Source organism: Rhineura floridana, chromosome 3 (genome assembly GCF_030035675.1).
Source record: "Rhineura floridana isolate rRhiFlo1 chromosome 3, rRhiFlo1.hap2, whole genome shotgun sequence".
In the NCBI taxonomy this organism is placed as follows: Eukaryota; Metazoa; Chordata; class Lepidosauria; order Squamata; family Rhineuridae; genus Rhineura; species Rhineura floridana.
The window spans coordinates 216405628-216427888 of record NC_084482.1 but is presented as its reverse complement, the minus strand read 5'-3'; the positions used below and the strand labels follow the sequence as shown (position 1 = coordinate 216427888).

General features: G+C 46.7%; 2 protein-coding genes across 2 annotated transcripts in view; both read right to left on the bottom strand.

Moving 5' to 3' along the window:
• Positions 1 to 1333: 1333 nt before the first annotated feature.
• The window catches only part of LOC133381639 (zinc finger protein 420-like), a 45429-nt gene continuing 24501 nt past the window's right edge, over positions 1334 to 22261 (bottom strand). The window contains exon 9 of the mRNA XM_061620986.1: positions 1334 to 7149. Coding sequence (XP_061476970.1) covers positions 5817 to 7149 — 1333 coding nt within the window. The 3' untranslated portion in view covers positions 1334 to 5816. The remainder of the gene's footprint in view (positions 7150 to 22261) is intronic.
• Positions 8070 to 21272, bottom strand: LOC133381621 (zinc finger protein 202-like). Its single transcript, XM_061620967.1, has 7 exons — positions 20769 to 21272; positions 16828 to 17293; positions 16552 to 16633; positions 16261 to 16343; positions 15723 to 15849; positions 13043 to 13159; positions 8070 to 8128 (listed from the first exon to the last, which is right to left on the bottom strand). The coding sequence occupies exons 2-6, from the start codon at positions 17152 to 17154 to the stop codon at positions 13152 to 13154; spliced, it is 627 nt and encodes a 208-aa protein (XP_061476951.1). The 5' UTR covers positions 17155 to 17293; positions 20769 to 21272; the 3' UTR covers positions 8070 to 8128; positions 13043 to 13151.

Here is a 22261-nt window from a genome sequence, read left to right as displayed (position 1 = left end):
GCTCTGCCACCCTAGTCAGAGGCAGCATGCTTCTGAAAACCAGTTGCCGGAAGCCTCAGGAGGGGAGAGTGTTCTTGCACTCGGGTCCTGCTTGCGGGCTTCCCCCAGGCACCTGGTTGGCCACTGTGAGAACAGGATGCTGGACTAGATGGGCCACTGGCCTGATCCAGCAGGCTCTTTTTATGTGGTCTGCCAAAACACTCAGCAATTTTTAGGTGGTCTATGAGGAAGAAAGGTTTGGCAACCCCTGGTAGAAGGCACCTGCCTATGTTCCTATGCGGCTCTCACCCTTCATTCAGGTGCCTGGGATGCATGCATGCAGACATACCACTTTACAATTATGGAAAGTGGTTCTTAATAATGTATTATTTGCTCTACGTCTCCGGGTACAAGGTTACATAGGTGTTTATGGACATGACCATAAAATATTTTGTGAAATGCAAGTTCATGCAATATTTTGTGAAATGCAAATCTTGTGAAATGCCAGGAGCCCCAGACACTGCTTGCCCAGCATGCTGAGGAAGCTTCCTACGCTATTATCAGAACTGGAGCGAGCCGCCCCTGCCACCACGCAGGGGAAACAGCAGAGCCCCAGCAGAGGCAGGTTAGAGGGGGCCGGGGCCTTGAAGGCGGCGTGGGAGCCACGCTTGGCTCTGGCTCGGCTTGCAGCAGCCGCAGGGAGTGGATGGGGTGAGATTTCTGTGCCGACCAGTGATGGACAACTCTGGGATCATATGCTGGAGGCGGCTCCAGTAAGACCTCCCTTTGCCCAGGAAAAGCAGTAGCTTGTATTACTCTTCCTTGCTGCTCGACACCACCCACTTCAGTGCCGGCATGGCCATCTTCAGCCTCCTCCTCAAGCCTTTGTCCTGCTTCTTTGCCTATCAGATGTTCTGGGAACGCAGAGGAGAGTATGCCTTGAACCTAGACTGGGAAGGTTCGCCGGAGAGATACGTTTCCCGGGACGGTATTGACTCCACTGCTATTTCCCTCGTCCACCATTACTGAGCCAGCTTCCTCTCCCTGTTCCTTTTAGAAAAACTTTTCTTTTGTATGTCTCTCTGCTAATTTGTAGATGAGCGTTTGTCTCCCATCTTTTCTCCTGGGCCCCTTTTTAGAAGGACAAGAAGAGAGAGGAGTGAAGTTTTGCTTTGTGATTTGTTAATGGATTATTATTGGATGTTGTAACTGCTGCTTTTTGTAAATTGTATTGTGTTTTTTTTATTGATGTATTTATTGAGGGCCTTTTGGCCAAAAGGAGGGATAGAAATAAACAACAACAAGTTCAATATAACATATATTAAATGTGCTTAGGATTACACTGATGGCATGTCCGAATATGTACTTTCACACAGACTTTGGTTTTCCATAACACAGTGTTTGTCCAAGCTTGGGGGGGGGGCACTACTTGCACACCCCTTCCATAATCACATCAAGGCTGGATAAAGACACAGACTAAATAGGGCACTCAAAACAAAAAGGTAATTACAATGGCTGCGAAGATTTTGTACAGTGGTTATACTGACAGGAGCCACTGCCTGTCATATTTTACAAAATACTTTTTTCCTATATGGAAAATAGTTTGCCTATACAAAGATTAAATTTCTATGTATGAAAAAGTAATATATGAAGTGGTCTCAAGAGTGAGAGAAGTAAACAAGTGATCCAGATGTCTTTCATTCTCACATTATGAAGCTAGCTGCCAGATGATGTATCACCCCATGCATCCACCTTAGACTGTAAAAACACCCAAGCCACTATGTATGTGTTCTTTCCAACATGAATCTACAGGTCTCAAAAAGTAATGAGTGACACAGTCCTCAAACACCTTATCACGTGCCTCAAACATGGTCTCTTGTTCTACCAGCATGCCTTCACACCATCACTTTGCCAAAACCTAAGGCTAGGTAAATTGCTTTTAGGGAGGTTCACAATTACAACGATTTCCTATTTATTTAATCTAAAAATATTTAAAACACATACAAAGAGCTGTGCTGCCAAGGAAGAGAAGGAGCCGTGCATGCGTGCGCACCTCTCACCAACCATCCTGCCTGCATGTCTGCCTACCTGCTTGGGCACTGCCAGCAACAGTCTGGATGCAAAGACATGACAGGTGCAGACAGATTGGGGTGTGTAGCCGGGTCTTAGCAGGAGGTGAGAAAGAGTGGCCAGCAGCTTGTTTGCAATGTGGGGCAGGGAGGTGGTGACTAGAGGCTTTTTTTTAAAGCAAAGGCTGGGAATCTGGGCCACCTGAGCTAAGCGAACACCAGGTTGCATGGCTAGAATTTGGGTAAAACCCAGCTAACCAGGCAATATGACAACCCTACATATTCCACATTATGGAAAGAAGCTGTAGAAGTGAATGGGGTTGGGGAGAGGAATAATATTTCTCAGCAGGTTTTGAAATTTACAGCAGCTCTCCTTAACAGTCCTGTGTGGCACCCTGAGGGCTAACCAGTTCAGACTTCAATGCTGCACCTTACTTATTAGGGCTGCTCATGAAGTTCAGTCCACTTATTTCTGAGTAATCTAACAGTGACAGCAGGGGCTTCTTCTGAACCAAAGCAAGACACTTTTCAATTCAGGAAGGTGCTACAGGAAGTATTTGTGCAACTACAGTGCGTAAGTCTCCAGCGTAACTTTGCAAGAGGGGAGGATGGGGAGAAAACCAGAACAACTTGGCTACAACTGTCCCCTCATGGCCACTCCACCATGACCTCTTAGCAGCCCTGCCAGGTCCAGTCACCACCAGCTGCCACTGCTTTTATGATTTATCTTGTGCATGAATTTTGATGAAAAGTGAGGTTTTTCTTCCACCTAATGCTCTTTCCACATTCCAAGCATTCGTATGATTTCTGCCCTGTATGAATTCTTTCATGGGAAATGAAACTTATTTTGCAAGTGAAGATGTTTCCTCATTCGAAGCACAGACTATGGTTCATTCCCACTGTGAATTGTTTCATAGGAAGTGAGAGTTGGAGCTCCGACTGAAGCTCTTTCCACAATGCAAGCACTGTCCTGGCTTCTCCCCTGTATGGTTCCTTTGATGAGGGCGGGAGTTTTGAGATGGGTTGTGAGATGGGAGCTCTGACTGAAGCTCCTTCCACATTTCAAGCATGCATACAGTTTCTCTGCCGGGTGACTCCTATGTTTGGTAAGGGTTGTGCTGTTCTGGAAAGAAGACGTAGAAATGAGTGCAGGAGGGGATAATATGGCAAATTTGCTCTCTTCAGAATGAAGTTCTGATTTCTACATATCGCGTACTGGGTCTGGCAGTTAAGACACACCTTAGATGCCACGTTGGATGGAGCAGGAAGAATTAGGTCCCCTCCGTTTTAGCACACAGAAGATTTTAGATCCAAGGATGAGTCTTGAGCATTTAACCTTGGTAAATGCATTTCCTTTACTTAACAGAACTTAAACATTACACAAGAGAAAACAAATGAAATTAGTCAATAATATAGAACCATTATAAAATACAATTGTTATTACTACAATTCTGAAATGTTGCTACAGGGCTGAGAATCCCAATGAAATCAGAATTACCTGACTCAGCAAGGGCGCACATGAAGGTGACAGGTGCCTCTCAAGAAGAGAGAGAAATACTCAAAGGTAGGGATATTTATACTAAATGTTTCTTTTTAAAGAATATAAATTTAAGATGCATTCCTAAATTTAAATGCTAACTTTATCAATTATCAAAGAAAAATAAACCCACATTCCAAATCAAACTACCTGAAAGATACATGTCAAGTCATATGCATTTGGTCATACGCCAAGGTACCATGCAGTGCCACTTCTGCAACCATTCTGGTTAAACATAATCCACTGTCATCAATGCAAAATAATTTTAGCCACATCTAAGACAACTACGTCAAATGCAAATTGCTATTTTATTAACAAAACCTAGATTATATTAATATGAGAATTTATCCGGTTCACATATGTGCCGAGTAAATTTATTAATGTTAAACGTAACATTTACTTTGTTCACAACTTATTTAGCTAAGCTACGAGTGTGGGTTGATTTAGCCAATTCAATGTTTTCCTTGTATAACAGGAGACATGGGGTAGTGCTTCGAGAGAGGGAAATTGGGGTAGTGATGTCCCAGTTTGGTCTGCAAATCTACCGTATCTCTGAAGGACATCGTAAAATTGGAAAGATTACTTCTATTCCCAATATAATGATTTTAATTGAACTGTATTGGGGTAAGGAAAATCAGCTCTGGGGCCCGATTTCTGAAACCAGTCAAAATGTCTGCAAAAAATGGTTACGTTTGACACACTCAACTGAGTTTTGATTATTATTATCTTTCTTATAATTATTGGTGATCCATCTCTCTACCTTATTGGTGTTCTGGTTTGGGGATGTTTATACTGCTATTCTTATGCACTTTTTTTAAAAATTAAAGCTACCTCAAATTTACTGGTGTGTGTTCTTTCAGGTAAGCCTTGGTACGAGAAACAGCACCTTGGCCTTTAGGCTAACTGCTGCTGAATCGCCTGTTTGGCCTGTGGCTCCAAGAAACAGAGTCTGGTCTTCAACCCTTGCCTCTATGGGATCCCAAGAATCTCTATTTCATTAAAGGGTTGGGAATCTCCTGGACCAAACTAGTGCACAGAAAGCGTGGTAGCACCATCACCTACCTGATAGGGTTGTTTTTGGTTGTTTTCTAGGCCTGGTAACATTGGCAGCTGATGGATACCTTACAAGAGTCATGCTTTCCAGGCTTTTGGGACCAAGTGGCTGTGACAACATTAATAAAAGAATGGGTCTGCTTCATATCTGAGCATAGTAAATGTATTAATGTTAAAAATAGTATTTGTTTGTTTAGCTAATCTGTCAACGTGGACTGATTGGGTCTGGCCAATTCATTCTTTGTATAACTGAACACAGATGCCAAGATACGCAATGGGGACGTACCAGTTTAGTTTGCAACCTGGTCTGTTTCTGAAGGACATCACAAAAATAGAAAGTTGCCTTTGATTCCCAGTGTAATCATTTTAATTGAGCTCCATTGGGCTAAGGAAAATAATGAACAGAAGAATCAGCAATGTTTCTGGAACCAGTCAAAATGGGTGCAGAAACAGATGCAGAGGTGGGTATTTTTGCTACAATACTTTTTCTATAGGTCTGAACATTTATGAGGACCCTTCTTAACAGTCCTCTGTGGCACCTTTAGGACTAAGCGTTTTAGACTGCAACCCTGTACATATTTATCAGGGACTACTTCACATAGAATACCATGAGGCGTAACTCTGAGTAATGTAAGGTTATTATAGTATAAACCTACAGTAGAAATTGCAACACCAGTTCTGAACCAAGGTAGGACACTTACTTAGGTGCTAAATATTTACACAACAGCAATGTTTAAGTGTCCCCTGTTTCTTTGGATGGGAGGAGGATAGGGAGAAAATGAGAACAGGCAGAGGCTACACAAACATTTTCCTAGCTGAGAAGCAAAGGTGACAGCAGTGACCTCTTCTGAATCAAAGGAAGACTTTTCAGTTCAAGCAGGTGCTAAATATTTGTACAACTGCAATGCTTAAATCTCTACAATAGCTCTGCAAGAAAGGAGGATGGGGAGAAACCCAGACCAACTTAGGTATAATTGTGTCACCCCACTGGCCATGCCTCCGTGACCTCTTAACAGCCCTGCCAGGTCCAGGGACCACCAGCTGCCACTGCTTTTAGGGTTAGTTTCCTAAATGAATTTTTTGATGGGACAAGAGATTGGCGCACCAAAGGAAGCTCTTTCCACATTCGAAGCACGTATGCAGTTTCTCTCCTGCGATGATTACTAAGGATTGTGCCGTCATGGAAGCTGTTTCCACATTCCAAGCATTGATATGATCTCTCTGTGAATTCTTCCATGAAAAGTGAGGTGGGCACTGTGTCTGAAGCTCTTTCCACATTCCAAGCATTGATAAGGTTTCTCTCCTGTGTGAGTTCTTTGATGGGAAGTGAGGTGGCCACTGTGTCTGAAGCTCTTTCCACATTCCAAGCATTGATACGGTCTCTCTCCTGTGTGAGTTCTTCGATGGGAAGTGAGGTGGGCACTGTGTCTGAAGCTCTTTCCACATTCCAAGCACTGAAATGGTTTCTCTCCTGTGTGAGTTCTTCGATGGGAAGTGAGAGTATTACTGTGTCTGAAGCTCTTTCCACATTCCAAGCATTCATATGGTCTCTCTCCTGTATGAACTCTTTGATGAGAAGCGAGACAGGTGCTCTGCATGAAGCTCTTTCCACATTCCAAGCACTGATATGGTTTATTCCCACTGTGGCTTCTTTGATGAAGATGGAATGTTGTGCTTCTCTTAAATCTCTTTCCACATTCCAAACAGTGATATGGTTTCTCTTCTGTATGACTTTTTTTATGGGAATTGAGTTGGGACTTCTGTCTGAAGCTCTTTCCACATTCCAAGCACTGATATGGTTTCTCCCCTGTATGAATTCTTTGATGAGAAGTGAGGTAGAACTTCCACCTGAAGCTTTTTCCACATTCCAAGCATTCATATGGCTTTTCTCCTGTATGAATTGTTTCATGGGTAGTGAGACTTTTCTTGCAGGTAAAGGTCTTTCCACATTCCAAACACTGATATGGTGTATGCCCTGTATGACTTCTTTCATGGCAAGTGAGGAGCTTACGGCGTCTGAAACGCTTTCCACATTCCAAGCACTGATATGGTTTCTCTCCTGTGTGAGTTCTTCTATGGCAAATGAGGTCAGAATTGTATCTAAAGCTCTTCCCACATTCCAGGCATTCATATGGTTTCTCCCCTGTATGAATTCTTTGATGTGTAGTGAAAGTATTCTTCCAGCGGAAGCTCTTTCCACATTCCAAGCACTGATATGGAGTATCCCATGAATGACTTCTTTCATGGGAAGTGAGACTTCCTTTCTGTCTGAAGCTCTTTCCACATTCCAAGCACTGATATGGTTTCTCTCCCGTATGAATTCTTCCATGGGAAGTGAGGTGGTTACGGCGCCTGAAGCTCTTTCCACATTCCAAGCACTGATACGGTTTCTCTCCTGTGTGAGTTCTTTGATGGGAAGTGAGGTCGGAATTGTGTCTAAAGCTCTTTCCACATTCCAAGCATCCGTATGGTTTTTCTCCTGTATGAATTCTTTCATGGGAAGTGAGGTGGCTACGGTATCTAAAGGTCTTTCTACATTCCGAGCACTCATATGGTTTCTCCCCAGTGTGAATTCTTGGCTGGGAGCTCTGACTGAAGATCTCCCCACACTCTAAATATTGATATGGGGTCTCCACTGTGAGGATTTTGATGGGGTCTCCCTCATTCTGGTTTTCCAATTCCTCACCTTCTGCAACAAAGACAGAAACTGATTAGAACCGAGGAGGATCTGGAGCCCCAAATTATTGAACAATAAATAAATAAAGGATGAAGTGAAGTGACTGAGATGAGAGGCTGATCTTATTACAGAGTTATCTACCCCTTTGACTGGCGTTAACTGATAGTTGATGCACTATAGATTGTTGGATTTGGACCTGGGTTCATCTTCCACTCAAAGATGAAACTTACTGGGCAGTCTTGAACCAATCACACTCAGGCTACCTACTTCAAAAATACTGTCATATAGAAAAACAGAAACTACATGCCTTCTCTCCTGAATTGTTAGGAGCTATGGAATTGTTTTTTTTAAAAAAAGTGTATAACTGTAGATCAGAAAAGGTACCACCAAGGATATGAGGATGCCCGCGTGGTTAATAAGCAGAGTCAAAGAAGCTATTAGAAGCAAGAAGGCTTCCTTCAAAAATTGGAAGTCTTGTCCAAATGAGGATAAAAAGGCATACAAATGCAAGAAGACAATCAGGGATGCTAAAAAAGAATCTGAGGACACGTTACTAAAAATATCAATACCAACAAAAAATTATTTAAATACATTCAAAGTGTTACCCTTTGCCAACTGGGGTATTATTTCTTATAGTTAAGCATGCCTAACTGACCTATAAATAGACAAAACCGGTACTTTACCATTTCCACACAGATAGCATTAACATTTTATCCAGGTGATTGGAAAGTTTGACTTACTGTGAAGTGTCCTGGTCAGAGGAGAGTGAAGCAGACAGGAATGGGTTAACTCCTCCTGGCAGCAGAGTCAACACTAGAAAAAACACTTAGTTGGTGGCTAGCCGGAAGGGAACCTTCTCCCATCTCCATTTTGTGACATGGATGCAAAAAACCCAAATACTGAGCAGACGGCCACTCCAACCTACATGAAAAGGGTGAGTGACTGGTGGTTGCCTGAGGGTTCCTGGAGAGACACCCTCCCCACCCCACAGCCTAGGTTCTGCTGCAGAGTGGGGCTGTCTGCTCCACTCTCCACTGACCAGAAGGTCATGGTAAGTCCCACTTTCTGTTCTCGCTCAGCAGAGAAGTGGAGCAGACAGGAATGGGATGTACCTGAGCAGTGACATCCTCCCCTACATCCTTGAGTAGGAGCAAACCTCGGCCACCACCCTCTGAATAACCCTTCTACCAAAGGCATTTTTAACAGATGCACTTATCCATCTTGTAGTGCTTGATGAAGGTGGATGGGTGAGCCCAGGTGGTGGCTTTGCAGATTTCCTCCAGCAGGGCATCCTTGTGGGGCACTGCCATGCTGGCAGCCCCGAGTGTTAAATGATCCCTGAATGGGGGGGGGGCTCATCCTTTGGCCTAATATGCTTTGACCACACAATCCCTCACCAAGCGACTGATGGAAGACATGGACACCTTCGATCCCTGTTAAAGGACACGAACAGGCCCTCAGACCTCCTGAACGGCTCTGTACGATCCAGGTAGATTTGAAGTGCCTGCCTGACATCTAGTTTGTGCCACTTCTTTTCATTGAGATGGACTGCGTTGGGGCAGAAGTTGGGTAGAGAATGTCCTGCCTGCTGTGAAAAGGGGAATTGACCTTAGGGAGAAAACTGGGGTCAGGGCGAAGAACCACTTTGTCTGGGTGGAAAATGCACAGCTCCTCCCAGATGGAGAAAGCCCCTGGGCTCCCACCCTCCTAGCTGAGGTGATTGCCACAAGAAAAACTGTCTTGAGAGTGAGGTCCTTAATTGGTATAGAGTGTGCTGGTTTGAATGGATGTTGCAAGAGAGCTCTTAGGACTGACGAGAGATCCCAGGAAGGAAATCTGTGTTGTACTGGAGGTGACAGCAGGGTTGCACCCCAGAGAAAGCATTTGACTCGAGGATGAGAAGAAATGGAATGGCCCCCCACCATCGGGAGCACACTGCCGAGGGCCGCTGCCTGTCTCTTGAGCGTGCTGGGGGCCAGCTGCTGGTCAAGACCATCTTGCAGGAAGTCAAGAATGGTGTGGATGTGGCATTCTGTGATGGGTAACTGCTTGCGTCACCTTCCACGTGAAATCAATTTCTCTGAGTGGGTGGTTTGTGAGATGCCAGAATGGTGGAGACAACCCTCTCAGAAAGCTTCATTCAGATACTGCCAGTCAGCCCCCAGGCGTGAAGCTGGAGCCACTCTGGGTCCAGGTGAAGGATGGGGCCTTGTGAGAGAAGATCCAGTCTGGTGGGAAGATGCCATTGGGCCGGTGCTGAGGTCTACTAGATCGGAGAACCAGACTCCGTGGCCAGTGTGGAGCCACCACTATCACCTGGGCCTGGAGAACTCGGATCCTGCAGAGCAGCCTGGACAGTAGAGGTACAGGTGGGAAGGCACAGAGAAGTCCCTGAGGCCAGGGGGCTGACAGAGAGTCTATGTCCTGGGTGCATGGATCCCAGCCTTGTGCCATGAATTGATCCATGAATTGATCCAGTTGGGCATTCACCAATGAGGCAAACGGGTCCATGCATGGGAGCCACCACTTCCAAATGATCTCTAGGAACACATCCTGGTGAAGGGCCCGCTCTTCCTGGTTGAGTTGTTCCCAGCTCAGTCAATCAGCTTGTGTGTTCAGGATCCCCTGCACATGTATGACTGATATGGATGCCAGGTGTCTTTCTGCCCACTGGAACAGCAGGTTGGCCTCCTCCTGAAGGGGGCCTGATTTCAGGACCCCTTGTTTGCAGACATGTGCTTTGGCTGTAACATTGTTGGTATGCACTAGCACATGTGTCTGATATAGAAGAGGCAAGAACTCCTGGAGTGCTAGTTGGATTGCTCCAGTTGATTGACCGACACCGCTCCTGCGCTGTCCGCTTCCTCTGTGCAATGTTGGAGCAACAGGTCACTCCCCAGTCACAGAGACTCATAGCCATGGTGACTACTGAGACTGTTGGGGCTCTGAGAGGAAGGTCTTTCTCCAGATAATGGCTCCACCACTGAAGGAACTCCTGCACTCTCCTCAGGAGGGCGATGTGCCAGGTCTGGCGTAAGGCAATCCGGTCCTGATATGGAAGTAGTAGCCACTGTAGGGCTCTTGAATGGAAGTATGCCCACACCACTGAGTCTATGGCTCCTATCGTGTAGCCCTGCAACTGAGCCAGTTCCATCAGAGGAGCCCACCTGCCCTGCAGGTATGTGGGCAGCTCACGCAGAAGTTTGTCTGTGTGTTCGGCGGACAGGAAGAGCTTGCTCTGAGCTGTGTCAATGACCACTCCCAGATGTTGAAGGAGCTGGATGGGGATCAGATGGCTCTTGTCCCTATTAATAATGAAGCCATGGTTCTCCAGACACTGGATGGTCATCTCGAGATCCCATTGCACCACTGTCGCTGAGGAGGTCTTCACCAATAAGTCATCCAGGTAAGGACATATGTGGACTCCACGAGTGCAGAGATGTGCCACTACTGCTTCCATTTTTTTGGTAAATACCTGCGGGTCCGAAGAGAGGCTGAATGGCATGGCCCTGTATTGGCACTGGTGGTGGCCATGCGCAAAGTGGAAGAAGCGCCTGTGCTGCTGAAGAATGGGGGCATGCAGGTATTCCTCTGTAACATCTATAGATCCCAGGAAATCCCCCAGTTGAATGGCTTCCAGACTGGACCCGAGTATCTCAATCTTGAAATTTTTGGTCTGTTTCAATGCATTTACAGTTTCATTCTGAAGAGAGCGGTTCAGGAACTTTAAATCCAAGATAGCGAGGCAATTGCCATTGCATTTGGGGACTCTAAAGAACGCAGAGAAAATTCCTGAGGGCCGTTGATGCTCTAGCATGGATTCTATGGTGCCTATCTTGAGAAGGTAAAAAATGGCATCCAGCGATCTCTGTAGCTTTTCCGATTGACACAAAGGGGGAGGGGCTGCCTGTCATCTGCCCTGCAGAATGGTGGCAAACTCTAGGGAGCAGCCAGGTTGCATGGTGTTCAATATCCACTTGCCTGAGATGGAGGACGCCCAGGTATGGGCAAAAAATTGAAGCCTGTGCCCTACCTGGGCCATCCTGGCATCATGCTTGGCTTTCTTTGGCATTGGGCTTGGGATTTTGATGGCATTTGTTGCCTCCCCCCCCAGGAGGAGGGTGTGGAACAGGTGCGCTGGCAGGAGGAATTCCAGGAAGAATTCCAGGACCCACAGAACTGGAGAGTAGTTCTGTAAGTAGTTGAATGGTCCTTGGGATGAAAAGAATGTGAAGTCTTCTTATGGGACTTGTCATCCTTGCTAGGAGCGGAAGAAAGACCCTTCTTTTTATCCTTGGTCTCCACCAGGTCCAGAGACTTGCCAAAGAGTTGGCCACCTGAGTAAGACAGAGCCGAAAGGTTGGCTTTGGAGTGATGTTCCACCTCCCACTGCTTCAGCCAGATGCTGCTTCTTACTACCACGCCATATCCGAGTGCTCATGCTGAGTATTGCAGGCTAGGAATTCAGCTGTTTTTACCGATTTGTGCAGGCCCTCCCTGATGTGCCTGGCATCTGGTGGTACTTCTGTGAGCAGTGCTTTAGCCCACTTGACCACCACCTGTGCTAGAAAGGAGTTGGCTGCTGAAGCTCTCATAGCCAATGCGGATGCTTCATGTGCATGTTTTAAGAGAAGTGTCACTGCAGTTGTCACTTTGGTCTGATAGAGCATCCGCTCCTTTATTGGGGGTAGCCATCTTGGCCCCAAGTTCACAGACTCGTCAATGGCTGGGACTTAAAAGGTTGCCATGGTTGTTGCAGGAAGGCCACAGAGCTTTTTGGAGAGGGCATGAGGAGCTTTGGATTTGGCTGGATGATCCCAGTCTTCCTTAGAAGAACTTTGGGAAGGGAATGACCACCTTCTGATCCTCTGATCTGGGGAAGACATCTGAGGATCCCTGTTCTCCTTCCTCTAGCTCCCCCTACTGGGGAGTTTCCTTAGGAGGGTCTAGCTCAAGGCAGGCCATAGCCTTAGAAATCAGAACGGAACAGGAGTCAGGAGAATGAAGTCTCCTATGCACTGGGGATAGCATGAGGGGGATCCTCCCCTGAGAGTTCCCCCTCTTCCTTCTCTGAGTCTGATGCAGTAGGTGATGAGGGGCACCCTCCCCCTAGGAGTCTAGGCTAAGGGAAAGGCTGGAACCTGGAACTGGAGCGCATTTTGCATTTATCCTTAAGAGCTTCTGGAAAGAGTCCCTTCTTTTGATCTTCCCCCTTCCTCTGTCTGGGCTGGCAACTGAGGAGGAGGGGAAGGAGGAGGGGGAGGAAAATGAGGAGAAATAAGCATGGCAGCAGGCCCTGAAGTGCTTGAAGCCTTTTTGCCTATGTGTGTGGGCCTATCCTTGGCGAAGGAAGCACCCACCTCTCTCATCATGACCCAGCATGGCTGATCAGGTGGAGGGCTGTTCTAAATGGTGAGATTTGGCACACTTTTCTCCCTGCGAGAGTCACGTGTGTTTCCTCCTCTCCCCCCGGTTGAGTAGAAGGGAGCTGAGAAAACAAAACTATTTCAGGCGGGGAGTCTAACATGGTGCCGGCCACTGAAGCAAGGGTGGCTAGGGGATTACTTAACTAAGCAGTAGATTCGCCCCACTCAGGGACCTGTGTTCCTCAGTCGAGGTGTGAGACAGGCTGTCTCCCCCCCCCCCGGCATAGCTGAAATCTCAGCCAGAAAGGGGAGAAGCTGGAGCAGGCGACCCCCCCCCCCAAGAAAAGCTTAGCGGCTGTACCTGAAAAAGGTAGCAAGACGGCAACCGCGCATCACGGAGGCCCGTTGCCGAAGGGGGTCTCTAGCTCCACAGAAGCCTTGGACAGCAAGTGTCCTGTTCAGAGCGGAATTCACGAGGCTGAGACACAGGTGCAATTAAATATTGTTTTATTAAAGTAATGGATACATCAAAAGCAGTGCGCTTCATAGAAACCTGTAAGCTAGCTCACTAGAATTCCCAAACTGCACTCTAGACATGCTCTGCAACGTGTGAAGAAAGTTGACTCAGCAGCTCAACCCAGACAGCTGCAGTCTTAAGTAGGGAAAGTTTTAGATCATAATCTCTGACTCCTTCGCAAGTCCTGCCTCTGTCCTGTCCGCTTCTCGCGGCCTCGAGAGCGGGGTGACGGAGGTTGTGCTTCCAACGGCTCGTCCGAAAGAACCGTCTCCTTAGCAACCAGCTCAAGGTCATGGGGCGGTGACGCGCTTGAAGCATCCCGAGAGCCGCTTGGTAAAGGGGGAGTCAACACGCCCTCCGAAACATCATCCAACAGCTCATCCGACCTGTCTGGGGGCAGCGTGCTCTCCTCTTCAGAGACCGCGCCATCTGTGGGAACTGGCCCAGACTCAACCTCATTCCCCCTCCCAAGGTCTTGCTGAGACTCAACAACTCCTGGGTCTTCCATGCCTTCTGACAGCTGGGAAACCTGAAACTCATGTCTTCCCCCTCCCTGGCCCTCGTGGGGGAGTGGAGGCTCAACAGCAAGGGACCAGTCCCTGCCCCTCCCCAGCTCTGCAGCAGGAACAGGCCCGAAAGGGCATTCCTCTCCTTAGGATCGCACAAGAGCGTTCCAACAAAGGACAGCAGGGGGAGACACGAGACAAATATCGGCCTCTGGTGCATCCTGGCACTTCCTGTGCCTCTCAGAAACAATCCCTCACTTCCTCCCTTGAATCTTCCTATTCGCTGAAGGGCAGGGACTAAAAGAAGAGAGGCAGAAGTCTGCCTCCTGCAACTTTTAGTAAAGAAGAAAAACCTTCTGAGAAGAGAACAACTCAACTGATCCCGAACCCTTTATGGGGAACACAGGAGAAATAGGATGACGCTGTTACTCACTGAAGGCAGAGTCAAGAACTGGAGAAGCTTCCTCCCACTTCTGACTGGCCACCAACTAAGTTTTTTTTCCTGCTGTTGACTCAGCCTCCAGTCAACCCATTCCTGTCTGCTCCACACTTCCACTGACCAAGAATAGTCTGAATAAGCAAGAAAAGAATCTGACCAAACCAAGGGCATACTGTAATTGGGATGTAGGCCCTCTTTCCTAGGTGTGATTTTCCGTCTCCATTACTATTACTGGTGACAAATACAGATCTTCTTTTGCCTACTTTGCCCCAGGCATTCCCCTTGGGCCTTCCCACCTGATTCTGGCTGCCTGAACTGAAAAGCTTATAGAACTCACTAATGAAATCACAATGCCTTTTAGCTTAACATCAGTCCTGAGGATAACTGGTAGGAAGTACTGTTAAAGATAATATCACCAGGCATATAGAAGAGAGAGCCAGCATAGCTTCTGCAAGGGAAACTCCTGTGTTGCTAACCTATTAATATTGAACAGGGGCTTGGACTCAATGGCCTTATGCCACTATTTGGCCTCAGCTCCTCAGGCACCCCTCCTGCAAATGTTAGTTCAAGTTCAGGGATATCGTCCACTGTGAACACAGATGCAAAAAAATCATTTTGCTTCTCTGCAATCTCCTTATCCTGCTTTAGCACACCTTTGACTCGCTTGTCATCCAAGGGTCCAATCACCTTCCTAGACGGTCTCCTGCTTTGAATGAATTTAAAGTTTTCTTGTTGTTGGCTTTTATGTTCTTAGCAATGTGCTCCTCAAATTCTTCTTTGCCATCCTTTATTGTCTTCTTGCATTTCTTTTCCCAGAGTTTGGATCAGCCCAGACAGGGAGACCCACTAGTATAGCATGCATTACGAAGTACCCTGTCAGGAACTCCACAGTGACCTCAATGGAGCTCTCAGTACTACCAGAGGACAGGCGCTGAGAGTCATCACTTAGGAGCCATTTTGCAATTCCCACATTTAAAAAATGTGAAGCCAAATAACAAGCTATAAATAAATCATTTTTGGCAGAGGGAGGAAAAAAGTGGGAGGAAGGGGGGCAACAATCAAACACAACACAGATTTGTAAATAAAACCAATAAACATAATCTGACTTTGCGAGTTACAGGTTAGCTCTTAGATTTCAGAACATGTGCAGAGTTCCTTGCAAAATGCTGGTTCTCAAAGACAGAATCTTTGGACTGCTTAACAGATGTTTCTATATTTATGGGAATCTGAAATCAGTAAAACCCACCCTTTTTTTTAGGTGGATTGTTGCTTGGACCAGTCATGAAAACGACTCAGACTCTGATGTGAGTGGTCCCTTTGGACAACTAGAAAATGACTAACAGCTCTGAAACTCTGGGCCATCCAGACCACTATGATCACTGTTTAGAAGGGCATAATGTGTGAAAGCAGATTCAGAGACAAAACAGTGGATAGCTGTCCCTTCAAGGTTAACAGCAGAGGTGTTATAACCTCAGATGCTGTCAGTGGCACTGAAGAGCCAGATCAGAATATTGTTGTTCATCAGATGTTTAAATACTTAATTTCACACCAGATATCGTGATGCAACAGTGAGCCTTACCCAGGGAAGCCACCATTCCACAATTTTCCTCCATGACTTCCTGATGCAGAGCTCTCTGGTCAGGATCCAGCAGGGCCCACTCCTCCTCCGTGAAATGCACGGCCACATCATCAAAGGACACTGAACCCTAAAAGAGAAAGGAAACATTTCCTCCTCACAGGCAGCATAAATATTACCTACTAGTTGTTGCTGTGTTTTCTATTCATTGTTTTAATGGGATTGTTTTATTAGTTGTAATTATGGGTGTTTATATTTTAAAATTTGTAACTGGGTTTTATACTGCTTGGAAGACCATATGAGCCTCAAATAGCACATACATGAATAAACAATATGGCTACTACTAATAAAAAAAATACTAGCTACATCCAAAAGCCTTGTTAAGCTGAAGCAGCTGGTCATTATTCTCGGGATCTAAATTTCCTTGAGTGGCCTTCAAAGCAAAAAGAGAGAGAGACTGGTTTAGGCCAAAGGATTTAAGGGGGGGACAGAAGCACCCAGGCTTTCTCCAACCTCCCTCCCCACTGATTTGCCCCCCTACCCGATCTGATTCCACAGCATCTTCTTCCTCTCCGTTGCGAAGATGACATGGCAGAAGAGGTCTTGCCGGCATCATTCCATCAGCTGTGAAAAACCAAGATGGTGGGAAGCCCTTAGCACGTGCTTGTCTCAAAGATTCAGCAATTTATGTTGAACGACATAGAGGCCTGAAAAAATCACTTATCTGTTGAGTCTCTGTACCCATCTTATCGTTCTCCCAAATTATTAGACGAACCCATCCATTTCTTTTAAAATTAATGATTAAATTGAGATACATCCTCTTAATCCTTACCCAGTGGCCTCCGTCTAGTGTGCGATGGTGTCCCCTCTGCCTCAGGGAAATCAGTGTCCATTTCTGCAAACAGGTCCTTTCTCTGAAATCACAACAAGGATTGAACACATTGAATGGGAAGAAGGATTAGAAAAGAAATGGCAGAGGCTGAAACCAGGCAGGCTTTCGGTATCTTTCCTTGGATGCTTTCCAAAAAAGAGGGGGCAATTTGTAGTAGGGATACCCTCCCTCAGATTCTGACTCCCTTGGAACGTCCAGGTTAAACCTCTCTCTCACCTGCTGCTCTGCCTGCTTCTTGTCCTCTGCCTGACTCAGGAGGAAACCTTCGGCCAGGGCCACCGCCTGGGAACTGGTCTCCACTCCACATTCCCTCATCCAGCTCTCCAGCTCCGGTGGAAGGACAGCCAGAAATGGCTGAAGGATCACCAGGTCCAGGATCTGATTCTTCATGTTTTGCTCTGGCTTCAGCCACTGACGGCAGAGGTGGTGGAGTCGGCTGCAAGCCTCTCGGGGCCCCTTGGCCTCCTCGTAGCGGAAATGCCTGAACTGCAGGCGCTGCACATCTGAGCTGAGCTTGTCCTTCTCGCCCAGGACTGTCTGCATGGTTCTTTCCCAGATTTCCTCACTGTTGCCAGTGTTGATGACATCGGGGCCTCTTTGTGCTTCAGGGGCAGCTGAGTGTTCTTCATACACCGGTGCTTTAAGGATGCCTGTCTGTCCTAAATAGAGGCGCTACCAATTCCTACAAAGCCAAGACATTGCTCTATTACAAAATTAGTACACTGTTTGGGGGAAAAAGTTACCTTATCAAGCGTGTATGAACCTTGCTAGCACCTAGGACTGGATGATAATGGTGCAATGCGAGTCTCTGTATCTCCTGGAAGGAAAGTTATGAAGCAAAATATGCAGGCAGCTTCTAAGCCAGCATGTCTCAAAATGTTGAGCCAGGGGCTGCTACCAGCCTTCCAGGAGGGCATCGGAGCCTCGTCATTCCCCCTCCACACGCAGCTTGGATGCGGCTGCTTTCTGCTTCTTGGCATTGCAAGGGCAGAGGGGGCAGTCGGGCCTCTCCCCGCCTTTCCATGTTTTTAACCAATGAGTGAATTCAGAGCTGTGATTGGCAAGGGACTTCTTTGAACACCAGGCAACAGACAGGAATCCTTGAGGTCTTAAAGACCTGCTGTTTCCCCTCTGGCTTTAGTGCACTTTTTATTCTAGGACCAGGATGCATCTTTCCTGTTCATCTGTGATCAAGAAGAAGTTGTTTTCTGCAAATACTTCCACACAGTAAGTGTGGGGGGATGCTAAACACTACCCCCTGTGAGCACATAGCAAATGCAAAGGGTTAAAACTTTGCAAAGAGCATTCAGGATGTCTCGTGCTGTCCAGACTTTCACCAAGAATTCACTGAATGCTAAACTCACAGTACAGTACAGTGTCTACTCAGAGGCATGTCTACTCTTTTTAACAGGCCATCTAAATTAAAGTGGTTCAGGGCTGCAGGATTCAAGGCATATTAAAATTGGTTGAAGCCTTGGAGCTGTACTACTTTGCAAGGGGGGATGGGCAGAAAAACGTGGAAAACCTGTTACCTCTTGCAGCCATTTTTTTTCTCTTTCTATATCTTAAGGACAGGGTATGGAGGAAGCGATTGGTTCCCAGTTGGAAAGGGTGTGAGAAAGGAGTATATTTTATCACCCTATATGTTTAGTCTATTTGCAGAACATATCATACAGGAAGCGGGTTTGGCACAATATGAAGGAGGTGTGAAAATTGGAGGGAGAATTATCAATAATTTAAAATATGCAGACAATGCCATACTACTAGCAGAAACCAGTAATGATTTGAAACAAATGCTGATGAAAGTTAAAGAGGAATGCACAAAAGCAGGACTACAGCTGAACGTCAAGAAGACTAATGAACAGAAGAGTTATGTAACTTTAAAGCTGACAAGGACATGGAACTTGTCAAGGATTATGAATACCTTGGCACAGTCATTAACCAAAATGGAGACAATAGTCAAGAAATCAGAAGGCGGCTTCGATTGGGGAGGGCAGCTAGAAAAGACAACTAGAAAAGATCCTCGAATGCAAAGATGTATCACTGAACATTCAAGTCAGGATAATTCAGACCATGGTATTCCCAATCTCTATGTATGGAAGTGAAAGTTGAACAGTGAAAACAGTGGATAAGAAAAAAATCAACTCATTTGAAATGTGGTGTTGGGGGAGAGCTTTGCGCATACTATGGGCTGCGAAAAAAAGAAATAATTGGGCATTAGAACAAATTAAACCAGAACTATCACTAGAAGCTAAAATAATGAAACTGAGGTTATCACACTGTGGACACATAATGAGAAGACAAGATTCACTAGAAAAGACCATAATGCTGGGAAAAACAGATGGGAGTAGAAAAAGAGGAAGGTCAAACAAGAGATGGATTGATTCCATAAAGGAAGCCACAAACCTGAACTTACAAGATCTGAACAGGGTGGTTCATGACAGATCCCATTGGAGGTCACTGATTCATAAGGTTGTGATAAGTCATAATCAACTTGAAGGCACATAACAACTATATCTTCACAACAGCCATGTGAGGTAGGTCAGTCTGAGCATGGGTGACTGCACCAAGGCAGGAACTGAGCAACGACAATAACGTGTAACCTGAGTTTGAAATGTGGAACCACACACACTCAGGAATATTTTTGTTGCTATTTCTTATCGATGGCAAACTGGTCTGTTTTGTCTTTTCCTGCAAATTGTTACCCTGGAATGTAGCAATCAAAGACTGGAGGACAAGGAGACTCATCCTTGCCTTCCTTTGTGTGTGGTTTTATTGCTTAAAGTTACAGACATTTATTTTTAGTCATTTTTAAACTATATTTTAGTTTTAAATCTCCGATTCTTCTCTGGAGGCATTGAAAGAAGCAGCCGGGCAGCCTCCAGTCGGGTATGCTTTAAGTTGGATTCTGGCTATTTCTTATCGACTGGGTATGCTTTAAGGTGGATTCCTGCTTTGAGCAGTAGGGGGCTGGACCTGATGGCCTGACAGCCCCTTCCAACTCTACAATTCTATGATTCTCCCTGGCTTCCAGGACTTTGAAAGAAAGACAGTGCGTGTATGCATATTTGTATATGTATGGAAATAGACTGCCTTCAAGTCGATCCCGACTTATGGTGACCCTATGAATAGGGATTTCATGGTAAGTGGTATTCAGAGGAGGCTTACCACTGCCTCCCTCTGAGGCTAGTCCTCCCCAGCTGGCTAGGGCCTGCTCAGCTTGCCACAGCTGCACAAGCCAGCCCCTTCCTTGTCTGCAACTGCCAGCTGGGGGGCAACTGGGCTCCTTGGGATTCTGCAGCTTGCCCACGGCTGCACAGGTGGCAAGGCACGTAACCCCTGAGCCACTCACTGTGGGGATGATCTTTAGCTGGCCCTTGACACTCAGGAGACACAGGATTTGAACTCACAGACTCTGGACTCCCAGCCAGGCTCTCCTCCCCACTGTGCTATACCAGCTGCTTGTTTGCATATATGAATTCAGTTAAATAAGAGAAGGGCCCAGAAGTAGTCAAAGGCATTTTGAGGGCGTTGCACAGGTGGAAGGAGGCAATTTTTTGTCACAATCACAGTAAACAAGAGATAAATGTACATTTTTCCTCCTATCTTGGTTTCAACATTTCCTCTCCCCCCCCATACCTGGGAGTCTATGGATGATGGTACATTGGAAGCGGAAAGGGGCAACTGACTTGCTTAATCCCAATCCTCCATTCAACAGTTTGTTTGTTTGTTTTACTCTCACTTTCCTTTTAGTAAAATACCACCACTCAGTTTTAGGAGCGCTTTCTGTTCAGTCGCCAAAGATTCCCTCCATCTCTCTGGGGTTGCACGTCTGAATGGGCACAGTTCGGAGGACTGATAACTCACCTGTGCCAGATTCGGGGTGTGTGTGTAATTCTAATTGGAGTACAACTGAGGATTCCCTTCCATCCAGATCAACTCAGCCTTACAGACATACTTTAAATCCTCCTCCTCCAACGAGAGGCCCTCCTGGATTTGCAAAGAGAGCCATGCTTCAGCCCCTGGCCTGGCTTGGGTGACGGGGTGTGTGTGTCCCGGATGGATCCGCTGCAGGGCCCCTCCCCGATGGCCCCGCGGCTCCCCTCCACCCAAATGCACAAAATAAGGCAGAGGGATGGGGGGAGAGAAACACTCACCAGATCCCGGAAGGGCCCTTGATAAGGCGCCTGGGGAAACGAGGGCCACTTTCTCTCCACACACACACCTCCGGGCCGGAGGAGACTTCGGAGGCAAGGATCTCGGACTCTGCACCCCCTCCGTTTGCTCCCTCTCTAGGAAGCCCACGTTGTTCGTGTTAACCCTTCGCAAGCCAAGCTGAAGGAGGAGCTGCTTGCTTGTAGCCGAGCGGCAGAGCGCCTACCCTGCAGGTAGAAGGCAAGAGATCCCGCAGCAGCATTTCCACTGAGAAAGCAACTCCCCGGGAGGAAGGCGAGGAAGCAAGTGACTTCTCTGCCTCTCTGTCTTGCAGCGGGGCTGCATACGTGCCAAATGCATTTAAAGCACGTTACACACACACCCAAAAGAACCCTGGGAATTGTCGTTTGTTAAGGGTGCTGGGAACTGCAGCTGTGAGGGGCAAACTACAGTTCCCAGGCATCTTTTGGGAGGGGATGCTTCGACTCTACGGTGACGGGCAGGGGGTCTTGTGACGGGCACCAGAGAGACAATCGCCCTGGGAGCTTATTAGGCGGGGCCTGGGTCAGGTACATTCATTCCGATTGGTCTTTGGGGCAGCGGACTCTGATTGGCTGGAGGACCTAGTCCGTTGGGAGTTAACGGACATGGAGGGACTCTGATTGGCTGGAGGGCCTAGTCCTTTGGGAGTTAACTGACATGGAGGGAGACGGTTGAGGGGAAATGAAGGGAGCTGAGGAGGAAAGCTTGTTTTGATTTTTGATTCTGTTATATTTACTGTATCTATATATCTTGCTTGTTTTATCTTTTATGTACACCGCCCAGAGAGCCTTATTTTCATTTTTTATTTATCAGTATTTCTTTTTACATTTGTTCCACCTTTCCTTCAAGGAGCTCAAGATGGCATTCCTGGGTCTCCTTTTCCCAGTGTTATCTTCACAACAACCCTGTGAGGTAGGTTAAGTTGAGAACACAAGGTGACAGGCCCAAGGTCACACAGTGAGCTTTGTGGCAATATTAAATGCGCTCTCGCAAGCCCACTTAATATCCCTCCACCATATTCTACATTCTGGAAAGAAGCTGAGGGTTGGGGAGAGGAATAATCTTTCCCAGCAGGTCTTGAACTTTACGGGAGCCCTTCTTCACAGTCCTGTGTGGCACCCTGAGGGCTAACCAGTTCAGACTTCAATGCTGCACCTTACTTATTAGGGCTGCTCATGAAGTTCAGTCCGCTTACTTCTGAGTAATCTAACAGTGACAGCAGGGACTTCTTCTGAACCAAAGCAAGACACTTTTCAATTCAGAAAGGTGCTACAGGAGGTATTTGTGCAACTACAGTGCGTAAGTCTCCAGCGTAACTTTGCAAGAGGGGAGGATGGGGACAAAACCAGAACAACTTGGCTACAACTGTCCCCTCATGGCCACTCCACCATGACCTCTTAGCAGCCCTGCCAGGTCCAGTCACCACCAGCTGCCACTGCTTTTATGGTTTATC